Below are 24610 nucleotides of genomic sequence, written 5' to 3' on the forward strand. Positions count from 1 at the left end.
ACAAGCTCTCGAATCACTTATCCAAACGCTCCACTTCTCCATGATGGTCAAACGCTTTTTGTATGCCCTTGTTGCTGTCAGTCCCTTCCTGCGGCATTTGGGCGGGGTAACCAATGGAAGTAAGTCTGTCTCACTCAAGAAATGTGACTCAATCTAATTGGTATGGCTTGCGGGACAGGAAACATTTGATGAGAGATATTTTACCATACACATGTATTGTCAAAGATTGTCCTAAGGCCGATACGCTTTATATGACTAAAGAGACGTGGTTGAGCCATATAAACGAAGAACATGGGGGAACGACCCAATGGGTATGCCATGCATGCTCCCATAAAAACATATATGCCACCTTCACGGAGTCGGCCAATTTCACTGCACATCTTGAACAGCAGCATAGCAAGGGAATTAGACCAGAGCAGATCCCGATGCTACGCTCAGCTTGGCGGCGAAAAGTCTCTTTCCAAATTTCCTTTTGCCCGCTTTGCTGTTTCCAGAGCGACGATCAACACGCTGTGCTCGACCATGTTGCTGAGCATATTCACTCGTTTTCGCTAAGGTCCTTGCCATGGGCTCCCAGAGAAGGCTTCCAAGAATCAGACGACGATGATGATGACGGATTATTTTTCAAACAACATCCATATTTTGACGTTAACAGCTGTCAATCAGAGCTCTCGGCGAGCTCGGCTGTAGTTTCACAGCTGGCTATGGATACGGAGAGCATTGCGGACTCGAATTCCAGGGCATCAGCCCAATCTGTGCACGAGCAGCAACAACAACTAACGGATGATCTTCTCAATCAAGTACCTCATGGTATATTAGGGCAGACAGGTACAAGCGATTGGCTAGATTCAGTTATCCCTCATAGCAACCCTGAAGACCGCCTGGGTCTGATCCTAGGTGACCGATTGGAGTTGACCAGTATCCTGAGTGTGGGTGACAAAAGTGCCACTTACACTGCTGTCGACATCCATACAAATATCTCATATTGTGTCAAGGCCCTCAATAAAGTTAGACAAGACTCACGTCAGCTCAAATCGCAACAACAAGAGATTAGGCTGCATCATCTGGCTGGTCAGCATCCCAATGTGATATCATTGGTTCGCATCATTGATTCCGTCGATGATACATATATAGTGATGGAGCTTTGCCCGGAAGGTGACCTATTCTGCAGCATTACGGAAAAGGGCAATTTCGTCGGTAATGGCCCTTTGGTGAAGCGTGCTTTCCTGCAGATACTTGACGCTGTCCAATTTTGCCATTCCCAGGGAATCTACCACAGAAACCTCAAACCTGAGAGTATCCTTGTCAAGGATGAGGGGATGACTCTCATGCTCGCTAGCTTCAGCCTAGCTACGACAGACCACTTCACCTCTGATTTTGGCTGCGGTTCGCCATTCTATATGTCGCCAGGTAAGGATTGTCTTCTCTTGCATCCGGCTTATGATAAAATATTTCACTGACTATTTGTTTTTCTTTGCTGCGAAGAATGCCAACAGTCAAACCCGCATCCAGATTCATGCTATGCGAGCGCTCCCAATGATGTCTGGAGCCTTGGTGTGATCCTAGTCAACCTCACTTGCGGCCGTAACCCATGGAAACGGGCTTCTACTGAAGATTCCACGTTCCGTGCCTACTTGAAGGACCCTTTTTTCCTCCGAACAATCTTGCCTATTTCAAACGAGGTAGTCACTATCTTAAGCCGCATTTTTGAGTGCGATCCTGAGAAGAGAATCACCGTCCAAGAGCTCCGTCAATTGATTCTGGAATGTCCACATTTCACGACAAGCTCCGTGGATCCATGGGTGGTTGGCAGCGAACATTACTCCCGTCCGCAGAGTCCTGTGGAGCCCCTTGACACATTAAATTTGTCGTCTGGTGATTCCGCATGGAACGAGTTCGCGAAACAATCCAACGAGACACGTTCAATCTCTCCATTACGGAGTATAGCTGAAGCAGAGGGAATATAAGGTGGTAAATAGCGCAGAAATAGCTATCTATCATTAGGAGAACTATCAGGTTATCATTAACTATAGAATATAAGGTTTTAATAGACACGCGTATACACCTAGCTATATAGGTTATAATACGTTTACATCAGCGTCAGAAAATTAACTTTCTGTAGCTGATCTGCTTTCAGCAATCGGCTCTTGATAGTTTCCAGGCACATGATGTCTGGCAAGGTTTGAAGATATTTTATTCCCAACAATTACTCTTATTCATTCCCATAATGACCTCTCGATTGGAACAACTCAGCCCTCATAGCACGCTGGAAGATCTACCAGGGTGCCAAACTGTGTCCAAAACATCAGCCTAGCGTCAAACACGGACAACGTCCATTCGTGGGTCAGTGGGTAGCTTTCCGTGCCTAGCACAAACTCCGCACGGAATTTAGATCGCATCATGATCGACAAGCTCCCCTATACAATAGAACGAGTTGGTCCGGGCAAGCACCAATCTCTCTGTGAAGTTGAAAATTGTCTGACATCCTAGGAAATTGCCAGTTAATTCGCTTGTTATAACCATATCATAGTGATCAAGGACATTTCCAGGGGTTATTTCAGAGAAAAAAAAAAAAAAAAAAAAAAAATTCATGACATAATCCCAATACGCCATGTCACTAACTACAGACCCCACATTAAGTGGGCTGAAGTGAAGTCGAACTCAACTACCTTCTGAGCCGCACTGACCAGGGGTTTGCCCAGGGGAGTTCACGTGTATCGGTGAGTATATATGTACACCTGTCTAATTCGTTGTATGATGGTCGTGATGGTAGTGTAACTCCCTTACTTTCTCGGCCCCAGCTCAAAAGCGAACTGCTTCGAAAGAGGTGACACCCTTCAGCGTGCAAAGAGCTGCGCATTCTCCACCAAGATGCGCCGCAGCATCTCCCCCCTTCTCCTCTGTACCAGGCCACACACCCTGCCATATGCGTATATAGGGCTCCATGATCTTCAAGGCCTCCTTGGTCCACCTCCCTGCCCTCTCCTCGTCAATTCTCCCCTTCTGCACTATCCGCCTCTCTAGCTCCCCTAGGAAACGTTCTCTCTCCTGCCTGTCCTTCACCGCAGCCTGCATGACCGCTAGTAGTATATGTGACCGGATCGAAAGGTCTAACTCATCCATCTCCATTCCTTCTAGTCCTAGTCCAATTGTCTCCTCCACCGCAACGGCGGCTAGGAACTTCGCCTCCTCCTCACTTCCGACCTCTTCCTCCTAAACCCCTCCACCACGCCTGCTCTCCAATCCCTCCATCGGGCAACCCACACTACTTCACCTGCTCCAACTCGCCATCTCCCTCGGTAACCTCTCCCCCTGATACCTGTGCGAGGTACTCTGCTTCTAACCCGTGTATATCATACTTTCCCTGCGCGACTAATAGCGGGGAAGAGGAGTCGGGGAGGTCCTGGAGATCGGGCAGGCGGTATAAGCGCGATGTTGTGCGCTGGGCGAGGAATTGGGTGGAGTAGTAGGAGCGCTAGGCGGAGGAGTGCAGGAGGGCGTGGTAAGCTGTGTAGAAGGCAGGGAAATCGGAGAAGGAGGGGGAAGTCCCCCTCCAGTTAGGAGGAGTAGCGGTAGATGGCTGCTGCTAGCTGTGCAAGGTAGAATACATCTAGGGTACTATTATTCGTTAATTATACAGTGATATTTGAGATGACCATAGTTGGAGATAGCTTACCGATTAAAGCGTAACTCGCCCGCACCAAAGGACCAGCCATGCGCGTGTAGCTTCTCCACCAAATCGAACACCCCGTTGTCGGCCCATAGCCCCTCATCCAGATAGATGAATGCGATCCGTAAGACATCCTTATGACAGATCACAGGCACGATACCGCTTTCAACATTGGCCAGAAATTCTTCAGCGCTCATTGTACTGTTCAAAGCACGTGCAGCGGTAAGGAAAAGGTCGTAATTGAGGAAGGGAATGTAATGGATATTGAATCCATCAATTAAAAGTCCAGCCTGTGAATTGGTTGCGACGCACACAATCAACTTGCAACTATCACCCTAAAAATCATCGGCGGTATAGCATGTCGAGTGGCTATTCCAAGGCAGCATGCATAGCAATTCTGTGCGGTTTGTTGAATTATGCATAGCCGAGGTTACAAGGATGAAAGAAAATGTTAGCTTCAGCCTCAGCATCTCGGGCTGGCAGAGAAAGAGTGAAAAAATTCCGGAATATCTGGCACTGCATCATGCCTGGAAAATCAGTAAGCCTCCTCTGCCCCAGTGACATTCATTAATAGGAGATTAACATGTTTAAAAAGAGAGACGTGACAGAAGCATTGAACAGGGGAAGAGAAGAGGGTCTTAAGAAACTAAATCGGTTTCCTCTAGCTTCGCCCTGTTCAGGCATAGTATGACTAGACCTGTGCATTTAGGACCGGGACCCATGGGACCCCATGGGAATCCCATGATGGGATTTGGGATTCCCACTTACGTAAGTCCCATAGGATCTTGGCAGTTGGGACTTGGACAGGCACCTCGTCCTATGGGATTCGGTCTTCGCTAGATTAGCTAGTATTAGTTAGAATCCTTCTTAATTCAACAGACATTAAAGATTAAATAGCTCCTAGTATATTAAAAATAAAGAAGCTCTAGAGAAAAGGTAAAGAATTAGTGAGTTTACTGAATATCTTTACCTTCAGGACTAAAGATAAAAGACCTTTAATCTAAATTTTAAGCTAAGTTTTAATAGGCCTAATTATAATAGGCTAGATAGAATAGTATAAAAGAGTATTTCTAGATAGTAGATTTAAAAGGAAAAATACAAAAAGACTAAACGGCAAAAGAATACCTTTATAATCAAGATTCAATTTATCCATTTCCTTTTCCAGAATTATGTAGGGTTGGGATTTACCTGGTATCCCATGGGATCCTATGGGAAATCCCATGGGGTCCTATGGGAAATCCCATGGGATGCCCATCTAGCTTAATCAGTCCCATGGGATCTTGGCAGTTGGGATTTGGACAGGCACCTATTCTCATGGGTCCCGGTTTGCACAGGTCTAAGTATGGCAATTTTCCACATTGCTTTAGTGAAAGAGATCCTATCCATTTCAAAGTCGGCTTAAGTGATGAGACAATTTCACCAACCCCGATGAAATTATGGGTATCCGCGATTCTGGGCACTCGGGACTTTTTATGGAGACGGAAAGCACTGGAGTTATCGATATCTTTGATATCGAGGTTGAGACACTGCTGGAACAAGCCTCCGCAGTAAGCTTTTTCTCGTATTTTCACAAACACCACGCCTAATGAAACTGGGCAGATCGAATTAGAGTAAGGTATCACATCTACAACCGTGAAAGAAATTGAAGCTTGAAGCTTTCACAATCCCTCTGCAAGGCGAAGCGATCACTATGCTTGCTGCCGGCTACAAGAGCCAGGTTGAACCCCGAGATACGAATTCCGAGATAAAGACCGAGGGCCCAATCCGAAAGGGCGACAAGTGAAGCCTGTTGAACTGCGGCCCTGACGAGAGGCAGAATGGTAGTATCGCCCATGTATTGAAAGGTGGTACTACCATTGGCGCCATGCCATATAGTCTCCAGAACGAGAAGTATTTGCGTTTCACACACTTTTCATTTGTGGACCAGGCGGATGTACTCCCATAGAGATATAAGTCAACAGAACAGCTCGGCATTTTCATCAAATAGACGAATTGGTGCGATGAAATGGTGGAGAGTGACCTGGCATCTTATAAACGGAATGAAATGGACGGAAATGGGTTGGCTAGCTTATGCTCATTGGGCCTCATTGATTGGCCACGTGATGACACTAAAAGACTGCGCAGCTTACTGAGTCTGAGCATCTTCATTAAGGCAGCAGCACCTGAAGATATGACAGCCCAAGTCGAACAGAACATACACTAATGAGAATCCGTACCAAATGGTCATTCAAGAAAGAGGCAACCTGTGAAGATGCAATCAAGTAGCTGATATAAAATGAAAATCGTACAGGATTGTAAAGGATTATTATGAGGGGAAACTTGAATACAGACACATTCAGGCCTTCAAACATCTTGGAAAACCCTTGCAAATATTACTTCGCAACTTATCACATCCCTGGGTGTCGAATAAAAGATACCTTAGCTGGAGAAGAGGGTAACATTGGAAATTTGGGTTTGCGGTTAGCGTAGCTTCTAGACTGAGCCCAAGCTAGTACCATGCATAATCCACCACTTGAAGACAAGTTTTTGTCTTCGCCGGGTGACATGAGTTGTAAAGGAAATACAAGAAGAAGATATTTTGATATCAAATGTTACATGATGAAGTCTAGGACAGGTAGTCTGGGTGTAGAATGATACCTGTTACAGTAAACACCAACTCGAAATGTTGATATATTACCTATACAGGATTGCGATGTCCAGTCCCAAATATCATGTGGTTCACCCACTTACCCAGTCTCGTCAAACACCTCTAAGCTTGATGTCCCATAGCTCACTACAGATAGCCGAACGAAACGGAAAATAATATCCGTTACCTTCTATGCTCCGTCCTGGTGATCTCACACCCCTATCCCTATAGTACCCATGCGACATTCTGACCAATCAGCCTAGTGGACCGTCTTTTCCGGCTTATCAGGCGTGGATTGTTTGGAGCCTGTGGGTTCCTATCTTATGGGTAACCCTCCAGCATTAGTCAATCAGGCTCCGGTGTACTCCGTGCTCACCAGTGACAGGTGAACTCCAGGTTCCTCGATTTCGTTCGACTGAGAATCTCAAAAATCTATCCTTCCTCTCAATATTCACGCTCTCTTAAATATTATCAGCAGCACCATAGCGGGCACTGGTTTACCGAGAGATTTTTGGTCTGCTTCTGTCCGCGTACCCCTTTCCTGGTCCTGGATATCTCTTTTGATGGATACCGTCCATAACAACGTCTGTTCCTACTTTCGGCGATCACGAATACTGCTTCGAATCGGTCTTTGGATGGACTCAAGCCATTAAATGCTTTTAATGCCCCGCTCCCGTCACTTTGTGTGGAGCGATTCCTAGGAAACGAATATTCTACCCATATTCGTTCGTTGCGCCCGTTGCTTTCCAAATGAGCGTTCCGACACGCCATATCCTCACCGAAATAGTACTAGCTCAGTCGCGGAATACACAAGGTGCTCTGTATTTCCACTGATATCTTGATCCCATATATAACGAACGGAGTGATCAAGTGCCATTTAACAGCTTGATTTAGCACCTATGGGTCTACCGCTCCTCTGCCCATGCAAGCAAGTAAATTTCCATTCTTTTGCCCTATTCATCAAGTTCAACCTTGTGTCAATAGAGAATACCTGTCATGGTTCCCTTTGAACAAGGATTTTCGCGACTCTCAAGACCCATCGGAAAAACCCGCCTAGGCAGTTGTCGCTTCAATGACCCTTCTTCTGGAAAAAAATCCGTTAAGACCTCGCTAAACAGTCAAGACTGACATCACGTTTTAACGCACTGGCTTTTAGCTCTTTCTTTTGACCTTTTTCGACACATCCACTGCCCAGGGCCTTCCGCGAATAACGGACCTTGTCGAAGCTTCTGAGAAGGACACGCCGTGGTCAACAGTCTACCTGAAACAACATAGCGCCTCTTCAGGATACATCTTATACAAACTCACGTGTCGGTTTACTTATCTAGTCACCATTTTCGCATCGCAAATTCAAGAATTGAAAATTTCCGGTCTTCAGGATGCTGAGGGCGACAAGCGTCCCTTCAACGCTTCTAGTATGATGATCTCGATGGCAGCCTCGAGGAAGTAATTACGTTCTATCAAGGAGAACATCAAATATTCCCGCACGGATATGAGCATATGAAGACAGTCTCAACAAATTCACCAGGAGCTACGTTGGACGCGATACGTCCGACTCGCAGCCAGGATACCCGGGAACTAGAGAAAGGTTTTACGACACCACATCTTGGACCCCCTTCTCAAGCCGGACTATGACATTCATTTTCCCGCCCTTGGCTCTCTTTCTGTTCTATCATGTATTCACCGGAGTCTCGAGGACTAATCTAACAAACACCTTGAATGGATGCTCAACACGTCCTGACTCGTTTCACAATGGACCGATTTATATCTGGAGGAATACCATCATTTCTTTCTTATTTGGCTTGGAGAACAAAATATTCTTGGAACCCACTTCACATCAAGCAAGCCTGCTATCATGATAGTTCTTTACTCTATCTACCCAAAGGGCCCATTTCGAGTGCACAGCATAATTGCGATTCGGCACTTGGATCCGAGCTGCAGGTGGCGTCTGATATCCACTACATGCCAAGTGCCAAGAGAAAAGAAGAAAGCAATAAGCAATGTATTTGCTTGGTAAAATACGTGGGCTCATAGATGATTGCGGTCGGACTCACTTCCTTGCCCCGGTTTCAACGTCCTTTTGATCCTTCGTCCTTCGGTTCGGCAACCCCTCCTTTTTACAATCTTTCAGCCTTTCTCCAAGGTTATTTACAGAATTCCATTGGATTACTTCCCAACCTAGTGACACGGACCTTCCTTGGTACGAGATGTGCCATCGGTAGCAGCCGGAAATTGGGTTGGGTGATTCACGCGCCCCACTCGTCCCCGCTCGAAAAGGGGAAGGATTCGCGGCATTTGATAGAGCCACCTCATCGGAGTCACTGCTGACCATTAGCACTCGGGTCTGGTCGTCGAAGAGAGCTAGCGTCCCCGGTCGCCTTACGGATGACTTGACTCCGCTCTATCTCGGTTCGATAGGGCGCTAACCTTTCCATCTCTCGTCGGGCCCTCCGCCCAAGGGGCCGTACTAAGGCGTGGACCAACGGACGGACCTTGCTCACTGATGGATACCTGATCTGACTATGATTTTTGAGATCAACGGCCAGAGGCAGGAGTCTTGCAGATCGCCGGTCATCTCAACATTTTAAGAGTGGGAAAGGATTATTCCTCTGTCCCCGCCATTTTTGCTTGATGAAAGCTTGGCTTGTTCATCATCCGGCTTTAGCTGTGCGCCACAGTAGCATCGCAACAGCATCGCTTATCTGAAATCACTTCAATTTTTCTAAATGAATAGGTCGATCACTTCCTTGTTTGCCGTGGTCCATCTGAACAAGGTCATCCTCCGTATACAGTCCCATGCCTAGCTTTGCTGGATCGGAATACTAAAAACGAGAAAACATGCCTTATCGCAACGCCTGTTCCCGTCGGAAATCCGTATCTCTGCAGGACTGGCGCCAGTACTAGATGATGGTGGAGGCATCTAGGGAGGGGCAAGTGGCTAATTTCGAGCCCTGTTGACGAATGTGGGGATCAAATATCTTCAGCGCGTTGTACCGGCTGGCTGTTTCCAACTCGCGAAGCCACCCGTTGCAGACATGTTTGCAATGCAATATACCCTGCATGCGCTAAAGAGATATTGCCTGGTGCGCTCGACCAATCGTGGACCCGCTGTTCCTGTTCCTGATAGGAAAGCACGTTATCGTATTGTCCATGCGATTTCAGACCACACCATCTTTTTGCCCCCTTCTGTTCATTTGATCAAGGGAAACTGGAATTTGTGTCTGCCAAGAAACTTTCCGTTGTTCTTATGGCACCCTTAATGGATATTTTAAGGGGCGATTACAGGTTGTTATCGCGGGCTAGAACAAACTAACGCGATCTTCACTTTACCCCATGAGAGCCGTGCGCAATTCTTCATCAATCTCTGCAGAAATACCTATAGCGAACTAGTTCGACGGTTCCATCGGTCTCCGTCGGCGCCAGATATTGGCCGGTCAGGCTTGAGTCTGCTGCTTCGGGTCAGCCTATGGCCATCCGGCACCGACGATAATGTTGCATCGACACGAAGTCTCATGGAGCGGAGGTCTGGATTGGATTCCTTCGGATCTCCTCATTCCGCCATCACCATCATCGGTGATGATGCTAAAGATAGACAACAGGAAGCTATATAAGCCCAGTGCTCGCTGCTCGGTTTTGCTTCTCCATCACACAGCTTCCTCATCTTCCACTCCACTATCCAAAGATTAGTCCGAGTCCAGTTCTCTTCACGAACAATCAACCGCCAAAATGAAGTTCTCTACTGCAATCCTCGGCAGCGCTCTTGTCGCTAGCGCCCTTGCTGCTCCCTTGACTGAGAAGCGTGCTGCTCGCCGTGCCGCTCGCTCTGCCTCCAAGCGCCAGAGCAACCCTCCCTTCAAGCCCGGCACCACTGAGTCCATCGATCTCTCCAACACCTCTGAAGTCGAGTACAGCTCCAACTGGGCCGGTGCCGTTCTCATTGGCACTGGCTACACTGCCGTCACTGCTGAATTCACTGTGCCCACTCCCAGTGTTCCCAGCGGCGGCTCCAGCCGTGAGCAGTACTGTGCCTCCGCCTGGGTCGGTATTGACGGTGACACTTGCGACACTGCCATTCTGCAGACCGGTATTGATTTCTGTATCGAGGGAAGCACCACTTCCTTTGATGCCTGGTACGAGTGGTACCCCGACTATGCCTACGACTTTGACCTCACTGTCTCTGCCGGTGACGTGATCAAGATCACTGTTGATGCCACCTCTAAGACCGCTGGTACCGCTACTGTTGACAATGTTACCACTGGCAAGTCTGTCACCCACACCTTCACTGGTGGCGTTGACGGTGACCTTTGCGAGTACAATGCCGAGTGGATCGTCGAGGACTTCGAGGAGAATGACTCCCTTGTTCCCTTCGCTGACTTCGGCACTGTTACCTTCAAAGACGCCTACGCCACCTCCGGCAGCTCCTCCGTCGGCCCTGAGGATGCCACCATCATCGACATTGAGAGCGGCCGCTCCGTTCTCACCTCTGTCTCCGTCACCGACAGCACTGTCGTTGTCGAGTACGTTTAAATGGACCATATTAAGAGTCTTTTCTCAAATGGCTCTTCATTGGATATAACTGGATATAGTTGAGTATAGCTGAACTTTGGGGGAGATCGAATTGAATTGCTGTGTGGATGCTGTTAAAAGTGCATTCTTTTGGAACCTGGTGAACATGCATTTGGTCTTTCATCATTGCCATTGTCTTTGGTCGGCAATCCTATGTATGTTTCATAAACTTTGGTCAAGAAATGTCATTTATTTTTGCTTTTGAAACTGTCCATTCCCCTTGTCTTCACGTAGCCGATACCCCAAGACAGGCAAGATTAGTCTTTGGATGAAGTTCTTGAGTGTTTCTGTATGTAAGATGATGATTGTGGTCAAATCTAAATTGTCTTGTTGCTGGTATTGGCTTGATCTAGACTTGGCTGTGGGATCTCAAATCCAGTTGAAGATGATGATTTGACCCAATCTACAAGTCCCACGCTATTATCAGACCTTCTAGCTGTCCAAGCTACACATAGGGCTATCTCTACACCGCCTCATTCAAATCGATTTTGCAACACGGGACCAGTACTTGTACCCCCACTCGGGAAGTACAACATTTGCTTCGGCCCGATAAAGGACGCGCTCTCCGTCGGACCATTTGTCTACGGGCACTTTAGCCTGTGAGTTAAATTCCAGCGCTTTTCCATCTCATTAAAACGTTTCGAAATCATGCTTCATTGTGAATTTCCCTTCCTGGCCATCTTCCTTTCCCACTCCACATCTATATAAAGCCACAATGTAAACCCAGGTATCTTCAACTCTTTGATTGCCTCCGTCCCACGACTTCATTGCCAGTCAAGCTTCCTTGAGATTCTCCCAATATGTCTTGGATTCATATTGTAGCCTGACAAATCCATTGCATAGAACTTTGCCACGAGCCTTCATCGAGAAGATACTGGCTTGAAGCTATCGGCTAGATGCTTTAACGAGATTATTCTCTGCCTTATGTCCCGTATTGTCCCATTTTTTTTCCCTCCGAACTTTACGTCTTTTCGCTTAGTCAAACAGACTGCTTTTGCATAAAAGGGTCATATATTTCACCCTTCTAATTTCAATTCTTCACGAGAATTTTTGAGTAGAATATGCCGCTTTCTAGCACAAAGAAAAGCTCAGAGTTGAACAATATTCATAAATACAGAGCCTTTTATAGACGCGAATAAGCGGAAGCCCTCCACATACCATCAAGAACATAACATTCAAAATCCACCAAGGTTCCCACATCTTATCAAATAAAGGCAATCCACATCAATAGTAACTCAAGACGATATGACGTGCTCTCGGATAGAAGTAAAAGGCACATGCAAGCCAGTAAAAATACCCCGATATCATTTGACTTCCACAACGGCCACATTCGACTCAAATCCCCCGCTTTCCGCCCCAAAAAGGCTCTGCATTTGGGATGCAGTAACATCCTCCAGCTGCCTCGGCCAAATGGCCATCCAAATTCCCCGGGCACGAACAGAGTACTCGTGACCCGTTTCAAAGTATAATCCGGTAATAGTGGCATCGCACGTCATTGTTTCGCCGGCTCTAATCTCTACCAGGTCATCCACGGACGCGGGAAGCTTTCGTGATATTTTGATTGTGTCGGCTGCCAGTGTGCGTCCGGTTGTTGTATCACGGACTTCGAAGAGATCCAGTAAAGAGGCACGTGGGTCAAATGGAGTGTTCCAGCGGAGGACTGTGATTGGGGTGTTTGTAAGGTTATGAATCGATATTTGGAGAGGGAGGGATGTTGGGTTTTGTGTATTGAGGTTTTGGAGGATGGTTGGGAGGGTGAGCTCAAGGCTTGAAATGTGGTTCATTGTTGCTCTTTGTGATATTTTATCCGGGCTGATGTTTTGAAGAAATGTAGTTGACAAGAAAGCAAAGTGGACGTATGGTTGGATGATTGGGTTATCAACCCCAGGGATAGCGAAGTCTCCGGAGCATTTTACCCAAGCTTCTCACTGGAGGTTAAGTGCCACCCAAGATGGTTTAGAGTTTCTTCTGCAGCCACAACATTTGATTCGGCGTGATCATCGCTTTGATTCTTTGGATTCGTACCCCTGTTCCAGCATCAAATTCTATGATCGGGAAATGTTACATCAAGCCCCGGGAACGGGGCCAAGGCGCTCTTGTTGCACATTGTGGCGCATTTTCTACCATTTCAGGGGAGCTTCCGAAGGTCTCACATTCACAAAGGGACCCTGATGCCCGGGTATCAAAGGATGAAACGAATCACCACCGAGCCTAGAATGACGAACGACCTCTGATATCGGCAATAGGTATCTCCACCAGACGAATATGCAGTGCGGCGAACCACTATTCGTGGGAGCCAGTACCACCTTCCTACTCGGCTATCTTGGTAGATGATCACGTCTATGCGTGACAAGTAGCCTATTTTCCTTGTGAACGGAGCATATTCAACAGAAGATCAGAAATGGTATCTATAAAGTGAGCTCGTGCAGCCCCCGAAGTTCAGATTTTAGGAATTTCAAGAGAAAGCATTTTGCTACAAACAAGCTATAGCCCATTTTGTATTATCAACCTACATCACTCGCCTTCATTATGCATCTACAATCTTTCTTTTCGGTTGTTCTTTTCCTCGCACCACAGGTGTGGACTTTGCCAGCCGATGTTGATAGACAATCGGTTTTGGATATCACCTTGAGTCAAGTGGGGAATACCCAGATCAAGGCTGTGGTCAAAAATATTGGTGAAGAGGAAGTGACCTTTGTGCACTTGAACTTCTTCCGAGATAATGCACCAGTGAAGAAGGTTGCAGTTTATCAAAATAGTACGCACCCTTGTTCGTGATTAACTATACTACTCGTTACTCAATCCCTAGATAGATGCCCAAATTAAGTTCGAAGGCATCAAGCGGCGCATCAAATCCCAGGGACTTACTGCAGATGCACTCACCACGCTCGGAGTTGGAAAGACGGTAGAAGATGTATTCGACATTGCCTCGACTACAGACCTCTCCCGCGGGGGCTCTTTGACGGTCCATGCCAATGGATTAGTTCCTCTCGTACGCGAGGGAGCAGTCATCCGCCATCTACCATACCACTCTAATCGCCTCAAGATCAAGGTCGATGCCGTTGAAGCATCCCAGGTCGTGAAGGCCATCCCGACTTTAGACCACCATACTTTGAACCGCCGTACAAAAATAAGCTGCAATAACGCGACTCTGAACCAACAATTCACGGATGCGCTGCGCAAGGCATCTTCCCTAGCTGCAGCCGCAGCAACTGCCGCTCGAGAGGGTTCCGCAGACAAATTCCAGGAATATTACAAGACCACCAACGATTCGGTACGAGCAACGGTGGCGGCTCGGCTTGACGCGGTCGCAAGAGAGGCTAATTCGACGACATCATCCACCACTTATTATTGCAGTGATGAGTTTGGGTATTGCGATAGCAACGTGCTAGCATACACGATCCCATCCCAAAATGCGATCGCAAACTGTGACATGTATTACTCTTATTTGCCGGAAATCTCTGAAAGTTGCCATCACCAGGATCGTGCAACAACCAGTCTGCACGAGTTCACTCATGCTCCCGGGGTCTTTAGTCCGGGAACAGAGGACTATGGATATGGATATGCAGCAGCGACTGCTTTGCAGGAACCTGAGGCAGTGTTGAATGCAGATACATATGCGCTGTATTCGAACGGTAAGTTCCGCCCTTCCCCATGGAGAAAGCAGAACTGATTTCTTTGCAGCGATTTATCTTAACTGCTGAGGAATTCGGAAGGAAGATCGTTCTGTCATGTCCAATCGGAATCTCATGATTTTTTATTCTTACTTTTCGACATTGAATATAGATTGAAGGTGATATTGCACTTGAGTTTAGAACGCCGTAGTGTAAAATGCCTTTCGAGCTCTGATGTAGTCCGTAGTCCACGGTGCATAGTTAGCACCTGCAATACTAGCATTCTGGCTTTGTTTTTCCTACTCTTGGCTCCCCACAAAGCAAAAACAAAAGTGGATTCTTGCCAAGTTGGCGTTGAAGGAAAACCAAAAAGAATGAGCGACGCAGGGATCGAACCTGCAATCTCTTGTGAATTCCTGTGTTTACACCGAAAACAAGCGCCTTACCATTAGGCCAGCCGCCCTATATAAACAAAGTGGGCATATAGAGAAATATATCGAAATCATGCTATCCTGCATTAAGTAAGAGTCAGGACCCCGACCATGCAGCCCTTCTACCATCTAGTCCACCAGAACTAGGCAACTTTTCACAAATAATATTAGAATCACTAGATACGATATTACATTTTGTCTTTCCTGATCAACATTAACAATAATCTGGCTTAAATTTGATTTTGAGTTGAGATTGAACGAGGGCATTACTATTTTCAAGTATCTGGTGACCCCGGTTATATATCCCTGACACATTGCACCATAAATACTTCAGAATATAATTTGAAACAACCGACCTCGATCACTCCGAGTCCAAAAAGATTTAAAACGGGCATCAATTTGAATTTGTTGATTCATTCCTAGGTGTCTGGAATTGTAATGAATCCATCAACTGATGCTAATCAAGAGTATTGTTTAACCAAATCCACAATCTCAGCCTCCGAAAACCTATGAACCCCAAGCAACTCATTATCCGTCTTGGCAAACGCACTCCCATAAGCAGGATTAAAAACCGCCAGTCGAATCAAATTCACCGCAAAAGTCCTGAAATCAGGCGGTGAAAGCTTAACAGCCTCGTACGCCTTCTTCTCCAAATCCGCAGTACTAATATCCTCCCGCTCAATTGTCTTCCCAGACCACGCCAGAAGTTTATTCTGTGTTATTTCTGCCTGTGAGACGTATACTGTCCGGTTCTTCGTCTCCTCAGGATGCTCCAATACACCGGCGATCGCACGTCCGATACCTGCAAGGGTGGTTGTGCTAAATGGCGAATCGCCGCCGTCGTATATGGGAGTTGATGGTCCGGATAGGTTGATTGTGAACTTCATCTTTAATCCCCAGTCGAAGAAGGGTCCCGTAATGATGGGTGTGTAGGTGAATGCACTATCTTGTGCCGAGATCTCCTTCAGTCGGTTGATGACGGTGACCTTGTCAGCGAAGACGGGTAGCTTAGAGGTGAGGGGATGGAAGGTGTCACAGCCATATTCGGACGGGATGTAGCGCTGGACTCCGGCTTTGTGTGCGGCTTCGATGAGGCGGAGAGGGAATTCGACGGGGATTGATCCTGAGGGGAGGACGTCGACAACTGCGTCTTGGCCTGTGAGAGCTGTGACGAGGGAGTCCAGGGAGTTGTAGTCGACCACTTGGGTCTTTACTTGGGAGTTGATTTCGTTTGTCGAGGAGCGACTAAGGAGAGTGACTTGGAAGTTGGCTTCTACTAGAGCGTTGACGACTGCTGGACCGAGGTTGCCAGTTCCCTGTTATCAAGTTAGTATGATTTCGAACTAAAAGGTGGGTTGAACAGACTCCGGCGACGGCGACTTTTGTAATGGCCATTTTTGATAGATCGGATGTTGGTATAGTTTGAGCAAGTGTGTTGGATGATGGAATTGAGAGGGGTAACCGTGGACCTTATAAATCCTCTCCGTGAAGACGTGTTCATGCAAGCTAAATATGCAGTTACTAATAACGAAGCCAAGATCATGTCATGTGCTGGGCATCTTGTATCACACATCACATCTGTCTAATTGATCGCCGCGGAACGATCCGTACAAGCCCCGAACCCCGAGATCCGCTTACCAATACCATATCTTCGTTGCCTTAGCACGCACACTTTGATATTACGTGCTTGAGTATTATTAATTCGAGAATGGGTTAGAGCCGGACTTCATGGCACCTTGATTCAACCTCTAAGTATGTGGGGCCGAACACATGAATAGCCGGACAACATGCACCTACAATCGGTTTCCAGGGCTGCACGGTAGTACAGTTGGAAATCATCTGTGTACCGTACTTCCTTTGTGATACCTTTCCCCTAAGGTTCAAGTCGTGTAATCCAGTAGATTATAGGTCCCAAATAGCTCTCTCAATCGTAATCAAGCTGTGTTCCGTATGTGGATATAGACATATCATTCATTTCGTCTCTAAGATCATTATGGTAAATGCTCCCCGTCATCCCCAGATGAATCAATGACAGAAAACCCAAACGCCCGCGCCGGTGCAAAGCTAATTGCTCATGTTACAGGAAGTACTCGCTGCGGCCCGGCCGCGAGCTGGGCATATGCCGCTGGTCGTCGCTCACAGCACTAAACAGCTTGAACGAGGGCTTCAGATCCTCTCCAATCTCGCACACCGAAGCAAGATTACCACATCGGTAACAGTAGTTCGGAGCACTCCACACTGTGACCACATTCTGGTTCGCGAAATGGTATTTATATCCTTCGTTCACCAGCTGATGCGCGCGAGCAATGAGGGAAAGATCGTTAACATGACAGAACTCGTCAGCGACGCGGTCGCCAAAGAGCCAACCTGCACCACGAGGACTGACCGCCCATGTCTCCACATCATCGGGATCGGACCAGACAAGATCACAGAATGCACCCTCGTGAGGAATCTCTTGCGCGCGAGCCACCACACGCACTTGGTCCAAGGTACGGATTTCTGGACTCAATCCTCCGTGAACGCATAGAACTTTGCCATCGATAATGGCGCCCAGCGTCATGAAATCGAAAACCTGGCAACAAGCCTTCCATACCGAGGCACTGCCATATTTCTGGAAACATTCTTCGTAGAAACCGTACACCTGGGTGATCTGGCGGGATTCGTGGTTTCCGCGCACTAATGTTACTCGATCGGGATATCTGAGTGCCACAGCATTAGTCCCATGTTCACGTTCATGCCCGCGGGGTGCGAATTCTTTGAGAATACTCACTTGGCCTTCAAACACAATAACAGGGTCAAAGTTTCCAAACTGAAATATCCACGGTCCACATAATCTCCAAGGAAAACAAAGTTTCGGTTCACCTGGACGTCATTGGATGTCTGGCTCCCTGATCGGCTGCGTGGGCCTTCGGACTCCTCCTCGTCATCCTCCACAGTATCATTGTTGGGACCTCTTAACTTCTTCCGAATTTTAGGATCTGTAATCTCGGACGGCGGCTCAATATCGGCAGATGTGATGGCAGATTTGGGTGCGTCGGGCTCCGTGCCATCGGGCATCCCACCAGAAACCCGGAAGAGCTCAAGAAGATCGTAGAACTGGCCGTGAATATCGCCGCAGACGGTAACCGGAGTGGAGACGGGTTGTATATTGGATTCTATAGATCATAATTAGTACCAAGCCGAATTTCTAGCGTCCCAGCTGAGAAGGGTAACTCCTTACCTTCCATCATATACTCCTTCACCATTTCGCACAGCTGCTTCATGTGAGCCTCGGATAAGTATTTGCAGTCCTTCGCGGCCTCCAGCCACTGGTCAGGGCCCGCATTGCGTTTAAGTTTCGCCGGGCCTGGCTGAGGGACCTTGCTGTCTGTCATGGCGGAAGATGTGATTGAAGAGAGGAATCGTGGAGCAGCGGAGCGAAGAAGCGGAGGGGAACTTGCGCCCTTGGCGGGACTCGGATACCGCACGGGGCACACGACATCCACACCTGAACGCTTCTCGAACATTTGATTCGAAGATTGGATGACTGAGGTCATTTATGGATCACGTTTAACTTCTTGTTTTCCTTTCTTATCTCTTGATATACAGGACTTACTGGGTTGTTATCATATTCTTTTCAATATCAATTCATGATCCGTCATAACAACCGTTTCATTTCTCATTCGCTATGGACTTTGCAACATGAAATCAAAATCTATCTAAGAACCTTATATAACTCATAATAGTGCAATCTAAGCATCGATCTTGCTCAGGTACTCGGTGACCACATCGGCAAAGGCCTCGGGTTGCTCAACCATGGGCAGGTGGCCAGCCTTCTCGATGATCTTCAACTCAGCACCACCGTTCAAATCGGCAGCCATCTTCTGCATGGTCTGGGGCAGGACACCGTCACAGGCACCAGCAACAAACAGACCGGGAACAGTGGCCTTGGCCATGCGGTCGCGAATATCGTAGGCACACAGAGCCTGCACACTGTGGGCAAAGCCCTTCAGGCTGTTGGTGCGCACGGCCTCCTTAACGGGAGCCAGGACCTCAGGCTGGGTCTCGTAGGACTCGGGAACGAACCAACGACGAGTGGTGACCTCAGCCAGCTCCTCGCCAACAATGGGTTCCTTGGTCTCGGGATCAACAGATCCCTCCTTCTCACAAATAGCGACACGGTCGCCCCAGGCCTTGCGGTTGGACTCGGGAGCAGAGGAGTTAGTGTCACAGGCAATGAATGCGCCAACGCGCTCGGGGAAGAGCAAAGAAGTGTTAAGAACGGTGACACCACCCAGGCTGACACCGATCAGGCGGGCGGCCTTAGGAGAGACACGCAGAGCCTCGAGCAGGGTGTTCAGGTCGGAGGCAAGAACGTCAATGTTCACGGGCTGCTCGCCGCTGGCAGAGCGACGGCCACGGGTCAGGTAGCGCACAAGGCGGTACTTCTGGTTTTCCTTACGAGCAAAGAAGGCATCGACGAAGCGGTCCCAGATGTTCCAGTTGACCAGGATGGAGTTGCTGAGCACAACGACAGGTGCCTCGGGGTCGAGGCTACCCTCCAAGCGGTAGGGGATCTCGACACCGTCCTTGGTTGTGACGTATGACTCGACAGCCGGGCGGGTGGTCGAGGGCAGGGTGCGAGTCTTACCGTCGTTGGAAGACCAGGGTCCGATAACATCCGACTTAGCGAGGGATGAGAGCTCACGAGGAGCAGGGCCGAAGGTGTAGTACCACTGGTAAGTGCGGCGGATCTTGGAGGCCACGACCTCGTCCTGGAGGCGCTGGCGCCAAGGGGTGTTCATGGCGGCCTTGTGCTCCTCACCACCGAGACCATTGACTGGAGAGTACTCGTGCAGAGCAAGGGTCTCACGCGGCGCAGCCGAGTCAATGGCGGCAGTGCGGAACAAACGAGTGCGACGCCAACCTGGCACGCGAGCAAGCATGTCGATGTGTTCCTCGCGGTACCAGCGGTCGTGCTCGGCCTCCTTCTCTGCGTCGGGGTGGGTAGTGGTAGTGACAGCGATCATGACACTGCCGCGGGTCTCGGGATCGGTATCGGCTCGGTCCTCCAACTGAACATAGTTGTCCTGGCTCCGCTCCTCCACCAGGTCGTACAGCTTGCGGCCGACATCAATCTGAGCCATGGTGTTCTTCTCACGCTCAGTCTTGATCAGATCTGTTCGCAGATCCAGGTAGGTCTTGCGGGTCAACTCGTCCATGTCGGTGATATCGTACAGTGCCACATACTCGGGGGCCTCGCCGTCGGTGGCCCGGAAGCGGAATCCATTGGTGATGAATGGCAGACGCAGGCGCAGAGGACCATGCTCGGTGTTGTACCAGTCGTGGAATTGAGTGTCGGGCAAAGAGCCCTTGGGCTGCATAGTCACATAGAGAAGACCGGTAGTCGGCATGATGGCGGGGTATATTTGGGAGGGATTAAATCAAGGAGCTTTTTGGAATGAATAGAGTAGAGAATGATCAAGCAAATGAAGATAATAATAATAGCCCGCCATCTCTATTATCCCATCGTCATCGGCAGTTGCCCCTCATCCGGAAGAAAGCAAAGCACACCCGAAGTTCTTTGCCGATTTTCCCCATATTTTTTTTGCCCCGTTAAGCTATGTACGTTTTGGACTTATTGGTTCTACAAACCTAATTCATTTTTAATTTTTTTTATGAGTATTAATTGGTCTATGATTCATGGTTCAAATATACGTAATTGGATTTTCCAGATTCTATAGTCTAGATTTTATGTACATATTAATTGTACTTTTCTAAGTATTCGTTTAATCATACCAGATGGCGTTCATGCCGAAGCCCTGCTCCGGAATGTCACAACGCGCCACACGGGCAAGCTTCTCGTCACGCCAGCGGTACATCTCAACGAAGCCGAGCTGGTCGTCACAGATGGCAACCCACTCATCAGTGAAATCGCAAGGGCTGACAGCGTTGGAGTGACCACCGCTGGTGGAGGTGGGGTTGATGAAGAGCTGGCGCTCAATCTCACCGGAGGGGCCGAGCTTGAAAGCGGTGATGTAGCCAGTCACATCGAAATGGTTGGAACGAGTGGTAGCAAACAAGTAGTCGCCGCTCTTGGTGGTGAAGGTCACGTCACCGCGGTACTTGTTGCGGGGAGGGAGACCTGGATAAAAAAAAACATTAGGATTTCCGTTGGGATCTAGGTCCTTCGTGTAGAGCTTAGACTTACCGGAAGGAAGCAATGGGTAGGTAATGTGAGTGAAGACGGGCTTGTGAGTACGCTCATCGATCACGTAGACACCCAGGCGGTTGCCAGCCTCCATCAGCACGTACAGGTACTTGCCAGTGTGGTGCATCTCAACCCAGCGGGGGTGGTCACCGGGAGCCGGAGCCTCGAGGCAGTCGACCAGCTCCAATTGACCAGTTTGTGCATCCTTCTTGTGAGTCCAGATCTTGTTGGCAGTCAGATCGGCCGAGTACAGGTAGGTCTCAGTGGGGTCGAAGACCATGCCGTGGATACCGGTGTTCTCCTGGTACTCGTAGTTCTGAACGTTGACATCCAGGGCTCCGTCGGGCTTCACAGAGAAGACGTTACCGTACCCCGCATATTTGTAGAAGGGGTTTCCGTAGACGTTGAAGGGGGCTTGTTTGGCGGCGAGGACGAAAATTGCGCGGGTATTGGTCTCGGCGCTGGGAGCCAGAGCTAAAGGGTTGTGTTAGTGAAGGATTGGCATTGCGATTGCCCATGTCAATTCCAATTGACTCTGGGGGTTGATGGTGCAGTACATACGGTGACCGGCGACGGGGTGCGACACCTGGTGGACAATGTCGGTGGGACTGTTCACCGCGAAGCTGTTCCACTTCTTCATGGCGGCGCCGTAGATGGTCTTCTTGTCGTGGGAGAAGGTCATCCATGAGATAGGCTCAGCCTCAGGAATCTCGGTCTTCTTGACCAGCTCCAAGGTGAGAGCCTCATCGTCGAATTGAACAGTGTAGATGCGCCCGGGAGCGACCCATGTTCCAATCATCAAATGGTGCTTCATGGCTGCGGATGAAGTCGTTGAGAATGAACGCGTGCGTAATCGGGTGAAGATGGCAGATGCCTGAGAGAAGACAGCCGGACGGATCATACGATGTGTAGCTACCGAGTCAAGGATACAGAATATACACGCGCCCGCAGAAGTCTTATCCAGGTGCGGGGGGCCAGCGACCGGCAGCGAGGGGCGGCACCAGGCATAACCGCTCGAAGCGGATTACCCAGTTCAGATTTAGAGCCTGTGAGTGGTTGCATTGCTCATTGAGTTAACGAGAAACCACGGATCATAGAGACTGTGGCAAGCCGGCACTGTGGAAAACACAATCCCGGAAAACGGGAGTTGGGGGGTTGCCGCTGCCGATTCGCAGAACCTCTTCTCCTCCGCTCATTGCCGACCGTGCGGTCCGGGGTTGACCTCTGGAATGGGCCGAAATGGTCATCCGGGGTAGTTTTTCGTTCTTGGAAATTCTGGTTGGAAAAACTTATAAAGAGGTCGATCCCGTTTCACAAGTCTCTTTCTTTTTTTTCATCCATCCTCCAGCTTTGGTATAACCTTCTCTTTGTATACCCACTTTTTTATATACTTCAGCCATCATGTCTGCCGAGCCTCGCTGGGACCCTAACTTCACCCCCTATGTGGTTAACGCCATGGGTCCTAAGACCCCTCCTCGCGCCAAGGAGATCCTGGGTTGCCTCATCAAGCACATCCACGACTTTGCTCGTGAGGTTGAGCTCACTCCCGCTGAGTGGATGATGGGTGTCGAGTTCATCAACTCCATCGGTGCCATCTCCACCCCCATTCGCAACGAGTGCCACCGTATCTGTGATGTGATCGGTCTTGAGTCTCTCGTTGACGAGATCGCCAACAAGATCATCACCGAGCAGGGTATCTCCCCCACTTCCAACGTTATCCTGGGCCCCTTCTGGTCCCCCAACGCTCCCTTCCGCGCTCTGGGTGACAGCATCATCCAGAACCCCCTCCCCAACGGTCAGGTCACCTACATGCACGGTGTCATCAAGGACATGGAGACTGGCGAGCCCATCAAGAACGCTGTTCTTGACATCTGGCAGGCTTCCGCCAACGCCCTCTACGATTTCCAGGACCCTGAGCAGTCCGAGAACAACCTGCGTGGCAAGTTCCGCACCAACGAGAAGGGCGAGTACTACTGGTACTGCTACCACCCCACTGCCTACTCTCTGCCCACCGACGGCCCCGCCGGTGTCCTCCTCAACCTCATGGACCGCTCTCCCATGCGTCCCGCCCACATCCACTTGATGATCACCCACCCCGATTACGCCACTATCATCAACCAGCTCTACCCCAGCACCGACCCCTTCCTCGACATCGACTCCGTCTTCGCTGTCAAGGATGACCTCGTTGTTGAGTTCAAGCCCAAGACCGATGACCCCAAGGCCACTCTCGACCTTGAGTACAACGTCACCATGGCTCTCAAGAAGCACCACCCCAACCCCAACTCCGCTCCTCCCGTCTCCTCCTTTGAGCGCAGCCAGGCCAAGCCCTCGCTGTAGGAGCTTTGTTGTGACTGAAAAACCATTTGGCATTGCATTTGTGATTTAGCGACCTGACTAATTTTTTTTTTGTTTCCCCATGTCTTATATGTTCAATCTCGTGTACTCCACTATCCAATTGAGATAAAAATATCACGACCCAATTATACATTTCAACTTAATCTTTATCTAAAGATTAGATCGTAAGCCTCATTAGCTAGAACAAGTAGCCTCTCACACGACTCGTAAAGATCTTTACACCCCACTTGTGCCACCAACGAGGTTAAATGATCGACTGGCGCCGATCTGGTGCCAACTGGGCTGCATCTTAATGCACACGAACCCTTATGCATCCACTCACAGATCCAATCACCGAGCTCAAATGTATGCTTATTTGAAACGTGGGCCCGTACATACGTGTTGGTTCAGCGATCGCTACCGCTTCTCTAGGAATATTCTATGGCTTAAATGGAAGCTTTAAGGACTAGTATAAACATTGTATTTTGGCTAAAACAAAGCCATGATGTCATCATTCAACGAAAGCAAATTCCAATCCTACTGCAAAATTTCTGGACCCATTCGTATCATCACCGGAAGGCAGAAACAGATCAACACTTTGCCAAATTCCCTCACCGAAGTACATCATGGGACCATTTTCGGATCATCGCTTTTCAGACGGCACTTTGTCCTCGCCGTGACGGCGAACTCGGCACCCGCCACTACCCGGAGAAGCGCTTCCCCACGACGGCGGGTATTCATTTACCCACACAGTCAGCATAGCTCGGCAGCGCCCATTCCCGATCGGTTCTTGTCGTCCCCACGATGCCGGGGATGAAGGGCACATGAGCTTCATGTCCGGGGAAGATAGGTATCTCAACGGCACCTGATTTCTTGCTTCCCGTGCGGTAGAACATACCTCTCAAGCTAGGAATTTGAGCTCTGCCGGTCGCGATAATGATTCCGAAAAATACCGCTTCGGGTTTCAGCTCTTTGCCCTGTTCATATTAACCTGTCCTTGCTGCGGGAGAGTTAGGCATGAACACCCGAGTATTGCATGATGTCGTGCTGATTCGGGTTAATGATTTCGATCAAGGTAGTGTCTTTGGTTGTCTGGTGGTTGTATAGCTACATGCACCCAGAAGACAGACTCGAATGGGCTTGTTTAACGCGTGTCCAGTGCGAGCTTGAACAGCGGCG

At 48.8% G+C, this 24610-nt stretch overlaps 11 protein-coding genes across 11 annotated transcripts; 5 read left to right on the top strand and 6 right to left on the bottom strand.

Moving 5' to 3' along the window:
* Positions 1–704: 704 nt before the first annotated feature.
* On the top strand, positions 705–1967 carry N7484_000932 (uncharacterized protein; the record flags this gene model as incomplete). Its single annotated transcript, XM_057111352.1, has 2 exons — positions 705–1410; positions 1513–1967. The coding sequence occupies 2 exons, from the start codon at positions 705–707 to the stop codon at positions 1965–1967; spliced, it is 1161 nt and encodes a 386-aa protein (XP_056976089.1).
* An 835-nt stretch (positions 1968–2802) lies between these two features.
* On the bottom strand, positions 2803–3867 carry N7484_000933 (Dynamin; the record flags this gene model as incomplete). The annotated part of the gene is made up of 4 exons (XM_057111353.1): positions 2803–3213; positions 3275–3475; positions 3609–3618; positions 3677–3867. The coding sequence occupies 4 exons, from the start codon at positions 3865–3867 to the stop codon at positions 2803–2805; spliced, it is 813 nt and encodes a 270-aa protein (XP_056976090.1).
* Positions 3868–5106: 1239 nt separating this feature from the next.
* Positions 5107–5453, top strand: N7484_000934 (uncharacterized protein; the record flags this gene model as incomplete). Its single annotated transcript, XM_057111354.1, has 2 exons — positions 5107–5217; positions 5310–5453. 2 exons carry the CDS (start codon positions 5107–5109, stop codon positions 5451–5453), a joined length of 255 nt encoding a protein of 84 aa, XP_056976091.1.
* A 4569-nt stretch (positions 5454–10022) lies between these two features.
* Positions 10023–10823, top strand: N7484_000935 (A4/G1 family peptidase; the record flags this gene model as incomplete). Its single annotated transcript, XM_057111355.1, has 1 exon — positions 10023–10823. The coding sequence occupies one exon, from the start codon at positions 10023–10025 to the stop codon at positions 10821–10823; it is 801 nt and encodes a 266-aa protein (XP_056976092.1).
* A 1343-nt stretch (positions 10824–12166) lies between these two features.
* N7484_000936 (uncharacterized protein) lies at positions 12167–12646 on the bottom strand (the record flags this gene model as incomplete). The annotated part of the gene is made up of 1 exon (XM_057111356.1): positions 12167–12646. One exon carries the CDS (start codon positions 12644–12646, stop codon positions 12167–12169), a length of 480 nt encoding a protein of 159 aa, XP_056976093.1.
* Positions 12647–13391: 745 nt separating this feature from the next.
* Positions 13392–14535, top strand: mep20 (uncharacterized protein; the record flags this gene model as incomplete). Its single annotated transcript, XM_057111357.1, has 2 exons — positions 13392–13620; positions 13676–14535. 2 exons carry the CDS (start codon positions 13392–13394, stop codon positions 14533–14535), a joined length of 1089 nt encoding a protein of 362 aa, XP_056976094.1.
* An 833-nt stretch (positions 14536–15368) lies between these two features.
* Positions 15369–16302, bottom strand: N7484_000938 (aromatic alcohol reductase; the record flags this gene model as incomplete). Its single annotated transcript, XM_057111358.1, has 2 exons — positions 15369–16223; positions 16273–16302. The coding sequence occupies 2 exons, from the start codon at positions 16300–16302 to the stop codon at positions 15369–15371; spliced, it is 885 nt and encodes a 294-aa protein (XP_056976095.1).
* Positions 16303–16984: 682 nt separating this feature from the next.
* Positions 16985–18413, bottom strand: sitA (TOR signaling pathway phosphatase SitA; the record flags this gene model as incomplete). Its single annotated transcript, XM_057111359.1, has 3 exons — positions 16985–17606; positions 17678–18062; positions 18128–18413. 3 exons carry the CDS (start codon positions 18411–18413, stop codon positions 16985–16987), a joined length of 1293 nt encoding a protein of 430 aa, XP_056976096.1.
* Positions 18414–18638: 225 nt separating this feature from the next.
* Positions 18639–20300, bottom strand: N7484_000940 (putative alpha/beta hydrolase; the record flags this gene model as incomplete). Its single annotated transcript, XM_057111360.1, has 1 exon — positions 18639–20300. One exon carries the CDS (start codon positions 20298–20300, stop codon positions 18639–18641), a length of 1662 nt encoding a protein of 553 aa, XP_056976097.1.
* Positions 20301–20675: 375 nt separating this feature from the next.
* On the bottom strand, positions 20676–21911 carry N7484_000941 (lactonase family protein; the record flags this gene model as incomplete). The annotated part of the gene is made up of 3 exons (XM_057111361.1): positions 20676–21031; positions 21098–21571; positions 21659–21911. 3 exons carry the CDS (start codon positions 21909–21911, stop codon positions 20676–20678), a joined length of 1083 nt encoding a protein of 360 aa, XP_056976098.1.
* Positions 21912–22498: 587 nt separating this feature from the next.
* On the top strand, positions 22499–23434 carry N7484_000942 (putative catechol dioxygenase; the record flags this gene model as incomplete). The annotated part of the gene is made up of 1 exon (XM_057111362.1): positions 22499–23434. One exon carries the CDS (start codon positions 22499–22501, stop codon positions 23432–23434), a length of 936 nt encoding a protein of 311 aa, XP_056976099.1.
* Between the last annotated feature and the right edge of the window lie 1176 nt (positions 23435–24610).

The sequence above is a fragment of the Penicillium longicatenatum genome (assembly GCF_028827895.1).
Source record: "Penicillium longicatenatum strain IBT 33135 chromosome Unknown contig_1_segment0_segment0, whole genome shotgun sequence".
In the NCBI taxonomy this organism is placed as follows: Eukaryota; Fungi; Ascomycota; class Eurotiomycetes; order Eurotiales; family Aspergillaceae; genus Penicillium; species Penicillium longicatenatum.